The sequence below is a fragment of the Sander vitreus genome, chromosome 9 (assembly GCF_031162955.1).
Source record: "Sander vitreus isolate 19-12246 chromosome 9, sanVit1, whole genome shotgun sequence".
In the NCBI taxonomy this organism is placed as follows: Eukaryota; Metazoa; Chordata; class Actinopteri; order Perciformes; family Percidae; genus Sander; species Sander vitreus.
The window spans coordinates 12,568,149-12,578,788 of record NC_135863.1 but is presented as its reverse complement, the minus strand read 5'-3'; the positions used below and the strand labels follow the sequence as shown (position 1 = coordinate 12,578,788).

The window sequence follows — 10,640 nt, the reverse complement described above, 5'->3', positions numbered from 1 at the left end:
ATTTTGTATCTCCAGTGGAGCTGTGCACTGGCCTCAGCAAGAGACTGTGGTTGTACTGGGCTGCTCCCAGGTTGGATGAATGAAAGTGTGTGAATGTGATGCAGGGCGTTGCTGGAAAAAAAAGAGCATGTGTGCTTAATTTCCCAAGAAAGGTTAAAAACAGACACCAGCACAGAGGCTACCAAGCCGCCCACACAAGCTTGAAATGGAGCTACTAAAGTTATATAAACAAATTGAAAAACACACCTTATGCTAATGAGAGATAATTTACCCTGATGGGGTCATTCTGGTCAGCCATTTAGCAAAAAGGATTTCAACTAAGTTTGAGATCAATTTCTCAAAGATGTTTTCCTGGAGGCTAAATTGCCACTCTTCTGCAGCTAAACTCAATAAAAGATGACTTTGACCATCTCATTTTCATTTAAATGGCCAAGTGGAGTCCAATTTGCTTGCTGCTTTCCGACAGCCCAACAGGCTCAATAAAAGCCAATGATCTGATGAAAACAGGAAAACCGTGTTGTTGTCTCATACAAACAGCATATGGTTTGCTCAGTGTGGCTGCACATGGCAGCATTCCTTCGACTTCATTTGCTCCTCTGTATCAAGTTGTCCTCTTACCATCTGGGCAAATTTAAAGTTTCCCACTCTCCAAGTTTCTTTTGTCAACACTTTACAGTACTACAGCCTTTATCAAGTGTATTAATAAGCATCATGTTAATATTTTAACAGCAGGCATAATGGTATTGGTATTTTAAATGGTATTGGAGTGCTCATTTATAGATGCTTACAACAAATGTGTAATTCATATCACAGTATTTTTATAATAATGACGTTTTTGTTTGAATCTTGATGCATTAGTACTCAAGAATCACTTCTGATGCTTATTACTCATTATTGTTGATTGCTCTCTGAGCTTTACCCTGCAGTTTCAGAAAATACGCACATTCGCTTTCTTGCCGAGAGTAAGATGAGGAGATTTTTATGTCCATGAAATATTAAGCTTTTTGAGTATTGATTATTTATTTGCAGAACAGAAGCAGGGACTTCCTGAAGTATAAGCTGGTTACATGGCAACCTTACTGTAACCGTTAAGACTCCAGGATGTCACATTGCCTGCCCAAGAAAAAGGCCAGCACATAACTTCCTGTAAAACCACAACTTGGTCTTTGGTTTCTGTACAGATATTAGAAATAAATATAACAAGTTTATTAGTGAGCTATAAAGGTGCTGGTAGCTGGATGTGTTACCTTTGGACAGAGCCAGGCTAGCTTTCCTTTGTTTTCAGTCTTTATGCTAAGCTAAGCTAACTATCTACTGGGCGTTATCATGAATCCCACTTGCTGAAAAATGAAGCCAATGCCTAAGTACCAAACACTGCAGTTCATCGAGTGGCCACTTGGGGCTGGCTCCAAATGAGAGTCAGTCCGCATAGACCCACATTTTAAAATGCCCAACTTTACAGCATGGTTAAAAAAAGGTTTTGGTCTCTATAGCTAATCTCCCCATTTATAACAACTGTGCGGGGAACTATTCCTTTAAAGAGGTCTGAGTGACTGTAGATGGTACTATTTTCTTCGTGTGGGAGAGTGTTGCTTTTGCTACCTAATAAGACCCTCTCAAACAATTCCCTGTGAAGATTTTTTCTCAGCCATGACCAGATACTAAGTGAGGACATGGGCCCAAGGTGTGAAATCACTTCCATCATCTGCCACATGAATCAGACATCACGCATTCTCAATTCCCAGCATTTTCATTGACTACTTGACTATCTCCACAAACAGTCAGCAGCAGCAGCAGCAGCTAAATGTTGATGTTTCTTTGACAAATTTGATGAATCTGCCCTCTGGATCTCAAAAAGATAAAAGAGCAGGGACACATCAAGTCATAATGCCGGGCTGTGATCAGCAGCCATGCACGTAGCTGTCAGGTTGTTGCAGATGTTTGGAAAGATATCCCCTTCCCCAAGGCAAAGTGAAATTAATGGCGCTATTATAAACATCTGTCAAACAGCCCAGATTGCATAAAACACAAGGTCTTCCAAAGATACTTGTTTTGTAATCTATGTACTGCTCTATGAGTGATACTGACAGCATGGAGGTAGTGGGCACCAAGCAGTAGGGTCCCCACAGGAGGTGGCCCAGCCCCGACCTCCTCCCCGGTTCACCTGTCTGACCATGAAAACTGTGTGTGTGTGTGTGTGTGTGTGTGTGTGTGTGTGTGTGTGTGTGTGTGTGTGTGTGTGTGTGTGTGTGTGTATACTGTAAGTGGATTCAGTAGCCCTTTTAATTCATTTCAAAGGCTGTTTTTATGTTGAATCTCAAATGGATTGTGGGTGTGTTTTTTTTTTATGTTTGTAGATATTAATGCCAGTATGTGTACATGGATTGAATCTCCCCGTGAGGACGTGATATAGCCTACGTGATATACGTGACTCCCCATCTTTATCAAATCCCCCCCTAAACATTTACTGTAGCAAGTGAGATTGATGTTTGACACAGGTGCCTCTGCCGTTAAGGAGTCGAGCCAAAGAGCGTTGTTACTCAGTGTCTATTTATGATTATTTGGCAAATCAAAAAAGTGTCAGGTAGTTTTGTAACACTCCTATTAGTCTCCGTCTGCCTGTCTGTTTGTCTATCTCCATTGCACATTATTAGTAAAAATGATGCCAGCAACTTGAATGCATTGAATATTCACATCATAACCACTAGGTGGAGTTAGATATTTGATACTGTAAGTAAGTCTAGACATAGGGTTGTAAGTCATTATTATGGGTTTTAGTCAGATCATTAGTCTTTCAGATTACATATTGCAATGTTTTCATCTGCCCCGTTTTTGCCATTCACTCTTTTAATCAGTGTTTTTCAATTTCAATTCCTTTTTTGTCTATTCATTAACCACTATGTAAAAAAGGGATTCAAATACAAGTACCTGATGCAAATAACTCAATTAATATATTTTCCATTTGTTTTCCCAGTGCTGCTTCTTTTTAACAGGCTATGTTAACCATTGTATAGTTTATCTGCTGATAGCCTGTTCAGATTGTCCAAAAATATGATATGATAAACATATATACAAACTATAGCAACACATTAATGGTTTGTACAAGACAGTGAACAGGCTTGTCACTGTGCTTCACACCTCAGGAGCACTAAACCTAGACTCTGACTAGAAATATTAAGAATTAACACGATATAATGTAAATGTGTGTATGTGGCATGTGCCATTAAATGACTAAATCATGTTGTATTATTTTAGAACTAAATGCTGAAATATTTGCTTAGGATACAAACACACCAATTATTGATTTTCTACAGAGCGTTTGACACTTGATACATACAGATGAAATGTTTTCTGTTACATACAGCTGAATATTTTTAAGGTCATTGTCCTTCATCTTACATATAAGGTATGTTGCTGCCCTCTACAGGAAATAAGAATTATATCTGCTCTATTACCATGTAAGGTTCCAGCAGGTCTCTCTGGCATCATGATCTGACAACTTTTTTGACTAGCTTCTGCCATGTCACATGTTGAATAAATGTAACTATTAATTATTCCCAAAACTAAACTGAGAAAGTAGATAGATACAAAAATATTTTTATTACAATGAAAGAACACTTAATGGGGATGACCAAATAAGATAGATTGACGCAGATTGTAAATTCTGCAGGAAATTTAAAAAAAGCTGTATAAAGAGGCACAGTTCCCAAAATGCACACACATCAATGTTTTTGGAATGAACTTTTTTATGTCATGATGGTTTTTAACCAGGGGTGGTTACATGACAAGTCATATTTTGACAATAATCTTATTAACAGCAACTACACTGTCTTACTAGGAACCTCCATGAGTTGTACTATAAAGCCATCCTAGCAAAAGTACAGTATAAACATTTAAGAAGACCAAAACTCTTTTTTTGTTTTTTGATATTAGCCAGTAGTTCAACTGCTGCTGACTTGTCAGCACTGACAAAAAGAATGGGTTGATAATTGTTCATATTATCATTGTTACCCTTAGCCATTCGAATCATGTCGAATGAGGTTTGGCATTCATAGTTGACCTTTAAAAATGTTTTTGGGTACAATTTCAAAAAAGTAGTGAAGCAAAAAAGTCATATAAAAGAACAAAGACAAAAGGACCGCATGCAGAAAGTTATTACTAAAGATATACAGTTTTTTTTTTTTTTCCTGAAGTACATTTCTTGATTGGACTTGAAAACCTCAAACGGATGTTCAGCAATATGTATGACAGGAGACTTAACATGTGTTACAAATTTCACTGTCAAATGTGAAATGACAGCGGGTCCGGAAGGACAAAGAAACGCTGTATCAGAACATGTTCCCTGGGTTTGTATGTTTTCCAAAATGCTTCAGAGAACCCCAAACACATTTGTTTCATTTGCATGATGTGATATGCAGTGTACAATGCACTCTACAGTGTTTTTGCACTAATTAATCATTTAAATTCTGGTCTCAGTAACATACACTTGTATGGAACAAGATGAGTTGCCTTATTTCAACTTTTCATGGACTGGAGAATAAACATATTGGACCTCCAGACACTGCATAGTTCAGCTGTCTCAGTCACTGATGTCTGAGGATTCACTGGAGCTGGAAGAAGAAGGGGAGGAGGATTCTTGTTTCCTCTTCTTCTGTCTCTTGTGATGCTTCCCATGTTCCCTTTTGTTCTTTTTGCTTTTCTTCTTTTGGCTTTTTACTTTCTTCTTCTTTCTCCTATTCTCTTCGTCAGATGAGGAGTCAGAACTTCTGCGTTTCTTTTTCTTCTTTGTATTCTCATCACTCGACGACTTAGATCTGAAGAGGAGAATAAAGATCAATGGAATCACCGAAAGGTCACAAATGTGTAAAATGACCAATAAAGGCAAACACGTCAGGTTTCTCAAAACTGTTTTATTTTGTTGCCTAAAATAATATCAGATTTTACTGAATTATACACCTCTTCACCAGCAGAGAACACACATAATAAACACAAACATATATATACAACAGTGATGTTTAGGGTCAGTGTGGACCAAAAAAACAGAAAAATTGTAGTTACCTCTTTCTTGACTTTCTGTCGCTGCTCTTCTTCCGTTTGTGTCTCTCTTTTCTACCATTGTTGTCATCGCCATGGGAACCTACACATATTTGTAAACAAACAGTCAAGGCACTTTTTACTGGAAAAGTAGCTGTGTCTGAAAAAACTGGAATACAGCATTTTTCCCGGGAAATGTCACACCCAGTTTGTAATACTGCAAATGGGAAAAGCCTGTTTGAGTATCCAGCCATGTAAAAAGTAGCAGGAGATTTCTTTATGTAGGCCTATTTTGTATTTTTATTAAGAACAACTAAAAGCTAAAAGGGAGCGTGACAGACGACGGGCGAAAACCCGAGTAAACCTTGTTTTTTTTAGTCCGCGTTTGTGTTAGCCTACTATTTTCTTTTTGTCCCTCTGTACTTGGGTTTCATGAAAGGCACTATACACATCTAACTTATTATTATTATTATTATTACTACATTGGTTGCTACCACAAACTCTTGCTAAAGCTTTGGCTTGTGACACAGTGACAGGGACACCCGGTTTAGCTCACGATACATCCAAAGTAGGCTAAGTTACCGTATGCAACAGTTGAAATGCAGTTGTAAATGTATGATTTTCTGTCTGAGCAAAACATTCATCACAACTATATGACCTCCCGGTAACGCTAACTCTAAAAAACTTTTATGACAGCAGGTGTGGTAAAAACACTACCGCTTTCGTCCAAAGGGGCCGCTAGAATCAACACAAACTGAAAGTTCCACGTAGCCACTTTTAGAGCACAATAGAAACTGTATTAGGGCTGGGCGATATGGAGAAAATTAAATATCACAATCTTTTTGACCAAATACCTCGATATTGATACCGCAACGATATTGTAGTGTTGACTATTGGTGCTTTCACAAAATATTTACACAATGAGATCTTTGATAAATAATCATCAGTGATGTGGATATAATGACTAAGTGGGTAAAGGCAAATAATAGAACAGTTACAACAGTCTGGTAAGTTCAGAAAATGACATCACTTTACTGTAATGCAGCCTTTAAAACCAGAAAAAGGCAACACATATGCCATATTACGACATCCAAAATCGAAGACGATATCTAGTATTCACGATATCGATGTATTGCCCAGCTCTAAACTGTATCCTGTAACAGCATCAGTAGAGAAACTATTATTAGCATTTCTTTTTTCTCTCTTGCTGCTTTGTAACAAAGCATCACACTCCAGGTTGGCAAACATTTCTGTTTGTGGAGTATTAACATCAAGTTCCATGACTTCTGAGTACTGACATACAAAGTGTTCTAATGGCTTTAATATCTCATTGCAGCCCGTGTGTAAAACTCCTTAGTGAATCTGTAAATAAGTTCCCTGCATTATGTTTTTACTATTTCCATTTTTTATTTTTTTTTAATCAAATTCAAATTGTCCTCATGAATGATCATCTTGTCTTTTATATAGAGACTGTATACTGAAAAGGCCTACCTAAAAAAAAGAGCTTAAAAGGATCATGGTTTTTACCTCTACTTCGCCCCAGCTTCTCATTGTGCTGAGGTGCAGGTTCGTCGTCTTCACTCTCCTCACTGCTGGTGCTGCTTACATCCAGAACAATGTCTTTCTGGGGGTCAACTCTGACAAAGTTTCGGCACTCAAAGGTCAAGTGGCCCGCTGAAAAATAAATGTCCAAACAGAATGAATGAATAAATATGACAAAGCAGGACAATTTTACATGTAAGAATTATAATCCTTCCAGCTGCTATAAAGAAATATAAATCAGTGCCCAGTGAATATTACCTCAATTTAAAAAAAAAAAAATTCAAGCATTTGATTATCATTTCACTACTACTCCTCACTATTACCGTCGAGACTTTCTGGATTACATCTAATTGTAAGAGCTGCATACAGTACTCACTGGAGCTTTGCAATAGTCTGGCTATCACCAGACCAAGCTCAATCTTTTAAGATTGAACATTAGTCTGGGGAGTGCGCTCTGTATTTTCTCTGCACAAGAGGCGTGATCAACGGACATAGTTCAAATGACTCTGTACGCAATTGGATTCAACCAATCAGCCCAACGATCCGGGTCACGTAGCAGCGACAGAGGCATCAACGGGTTGCTGCGCTTCGGTGGCCGCCATGTTGAATGTAAACAAGAAGCTGCTTGGTTGCTTCTCTATCGTCATCGTGTTAAACCCGCCAATAGCGCGCCAGGTGGATAAGCCAGTTTGTGATTGGTCCCCGCAAAATTGTAACGGAAGCAGGATAGAAAAATGTACAGGTTTACAGCCCGAGCTGCAGAGCGAAATCAAATCGCCGGCAGATGGGGCTGGCAAGAGATGCTACCTTAACAATCCCACATTAGCCAAGGTGTGTACACACACACACACACACACACACACACACACACACACACACACACAATTAGCCCAGTCCTATTATTCAACCTTGCCTTCACCCTTTTCTCACGCTTTCTTGTACTGTGGTGCAGTTCCTGATGTTATGGGGACAGAACCAGAATGGAGTCGGAGAACTACGCCAGCTCATATTGTTAATTAGACATTACATAATCAAAAGCGGCCACACTTAAAAACAAAGCACTGAAAATTTAAATGCGGTTGATAAAGCCCGTGGGGGTAAGACAAGATGATGCTCCAGTGATGGCAGTGTTGATCAGTTAGTCCATCACTTTGGTCCAGACTGAATATCTCAACAAATACTGCATGGATTGCCATGGAATTTAGTGCAGACGCTCATGGTGCCCAAAGGATGAATCGTAATGACTTTGGTGTAATGACAACTCCTCCTTTACCTTGTGATGGAACTTGTGTGTCAAAACTTTACTTACGATATCCACATTTCTTGCACCCAGCTCTGATGTTGTCCTTATTTGGACCTGTGAGATAATAAGTAATACAAGTGTTTTAGTGTTTAAAGTAGCCTAATTAAGTCTTTGTTACGTTATACAAGCCCACGTGAATGTCCAATAACAAGACTATTACGTTAGCCTAGGTCGATATGTTCATTAGCTAGCTAGCTACATGTAGCTAGCTAAATAACTGCATTTTAAGTGAGACGTTATATGTTGGGATCTCCTTTTATTCATATTAAAGCATTAAGAACATGTAGCTAGCTATGGAGTTTCGCTTAATACTTTTACTGCAACAACCATCAACAAACTAACGATAAAGCTTTCCACTATGACGTTAACGTTACACTGGGGCACAATTCAGCTAACACTGCTCATCAAGTGTAGCTAACGTTAGGCTTTATTACAGCGCTAAGGTTAGATGTAGACATTTATAAAGACATAAAAACAGTAACACTTCAGTCTATTTCAATTGTTTAACAGTTTCTCGTGAGACGTGAAAGATTTTTTTGTATTATTAAAAGATTGTTTGGTGTGTGTTCTAAGTTAACGTTCGGCTAACGTTAAGGTTAGCATCACTTTGTTAAACCATATCGTGAATCTGTTTTCCATAAACGTTAGCTAGATTTCAACAGGAAACTCCATGAGTCATACATCTGAAAATGTAAACCTATATACATAAATCAAATCTATAACCAACCAGGTGTAGCCATTGAGTTATCCAGGGTTAAGCCGTAAATCTGAAGAACAATCAACAGAAATTACACGAGTCTTCACTCAAAATAACGTCGGACGGAAACATTTGTTCTAGAAACTACTAGGTTCCGTCTTCTTCTTCTCTTATTTCCTCCCCTTTCACTCTGCTTGCAAACCAAATTGTTGGCGCATTACCGCCACCAACTGGATTGGAGTTTGGCACAGCAGCGTGCAACGCCCTTCCAACAACAGCAAATACATTTCAAGCCAGCTTTGAACAGCTGAAAAGACATATACAATCGTCAACAATTAGATTAAACAATCTACAACAGTTGAATCTCGATGTTGAATCTGTGTTTTGCATTTAATTTCAATACAATATAGGCCTAAAAAAGCAAATGATGCAGGGTTTAGGAACTGTTAATGTGAAGAGGCAACATCTTCTATTATCTGTTAGGTTTATACTATGAATTATGAATACTATCTGAATCACTCAGTGTAAGGGGGTTTAGCTAACATGTCTATTTATTGTTGGTGTATTTTCAATGTTTATATGTTTATTTGTTGGTGTTAAGGCACATGAGCATGGGTTGCCAAATAGAGTGGTGCAATGTCTGCTGAAAAGTGTTGATTATCATATAGGGTGATACATTAAAATCGATTTGCTCTTCTTAATTTGCCCTGATCCTTTTTTAGTTCACTTCAAGTTCTTTAATTTTTATCTGCACAACCATTATAGAGAAGCAGTCGCTGACAATGACAATCTCATAAATATGTATAAAAAACAACAACCATGCAAGTAAAAACAAAATTAGAATCTAAGGCACAAAACAGTGCAAAGATAAAATATATGGATAAAATATACATATGTAAAATATAAAATAAAATAATATCCTGGAATTCATGCATCAGGTTGTAAAAAAAAATGCCAAGAATTTTTCAGAAACAATATTTGCCCGTGCTTAATTGCTTTCCAGTAAAGCCAGTTGTGGTTTTTTGTCAGGGGTTAATTGAAGACAGCCAGGGTCAGACTGGCAGATGGAAAATGTCAACAGATGTGGGGCCCCCAGACTTGCCCTAATCATCATGTCTGTGACTGTAACACAGACACGCACGCACGCACGCACGCACGCACGCACACACACTCAATCTCGCTCTTGGTCTTTTGATCATGCCATCTGCCTCAATGACCGTTCTGGCAGAATTAATACTGCAATATTCTTTATTTACGGTAAAAACTGTCATTACTACAGTCAGTGTTATCTAGTCAGGTGATGCCTCACAATAAGCTGCCTTACAGCTCAGAAGTTCCACTCAGCCATAGGACTTTGATATACTCCACCTGACCTTATTATGTCTTGTTGTCACCTCACATGCTTATAAACACATGACCTTACTCTGTTTGCTCTATTTCCAGCCAGTGACCAGATGTACCCACAGCTTCTGTCATGTTTAATTATCATAATCACAGAAAACTGAGGAGGGTTTTGTTGCAAAGGTGATGTTTTTTTTTACATCAAATTATTCAAGGCATGATAAAACGAGATCTTTTGTAAACATTTTATCACCTCTGTTTCATGATCACTGTGCCTTTTACGGTAAGATAAGATACAAAAATGACACAATACCACATCTGCTCTAATGTTTCAAACCCAAGACAGAAAACTGCATACCACCCACTCACCAGTTAATAACATTTAGAATTACATAAATCATTGGTCTGTCTACACCAACGAGTGGAAGAAATGCATACCACCAGTCTGCTGGTTGCTAATTTACTGTATATATCACATTACATTCAATTTAATACAGTGTGACTCAGGGTTAGTCTGGCTATCACCAGACCAAGCTCAATCTTTTAAGATTGAACATTAGTGTGGGGAGTCTGCTCTGTATTTTCTCTGCACAAGAGGCGTGATCAACGGGCATAGTTCAAGCAACTTTGTATGCAATTGGATAGTCCTTCAACCAATCAGACCAAGGATCCGGGTCACGTAGCAGCGACATCAACAGGTTGCTGCGATTCGGTGGACGCTAT

At 38.4% G+C, this 10,640-nt stretch overlaps 1 protein-coding gene across 1 annotated transcript; it reads right to left on the bottom strand.

Annotated features, from left to right (window-relative positions):
- Positions 1 to 3,581: 3,581 nt before the first annotated feature.
- Positions 3,582 to 8,715, bottom strand: srek1ip1 (SREK1-interacting protein 1). The gene is made up of 5 exons (XM_078258773.1): positions 8,607 to 8,715; positions 7,886 to 7,933; positions 6,562 to 6,708; positions 5,059 to 5,137; positions 3,582 to 4,814 (listed from the first exon to the last, which is right to left on the bottom strand). Exons 1-5 carry the CDS (start codon positions 8,617 to 8,619, stop codon positions 4,580 to 4,582), a joined length of 522 nt encoding a protein of 173 aa, XP_078114899.1. The 5' UTR covers positions 8,620 to 8,715; the 3' UTR covers positions 3,582 to 4,579.
- Positions 8,716 to 10,640: the final 1,925 nt, after the last annotated feature.

Coding starts and splice junctions, on each gene's coding strand:
- srek1ip1 (XM_078258773.1), bottom strand. Junction 6,709..7,885: donor GTGCAAGAAATGTGGATATC/GTAAGTAAAGTT, acceptor TTTATTTTTCAG/CGGGCCACTTGACCTTTGAG. Junction 5,138..6,561: donor GAAGCTGGGGCGAAGTAGAG/GTAAAAACCATG, acceptor AAATATGTGTAG/GTTCCCATGGCGATGACAAC.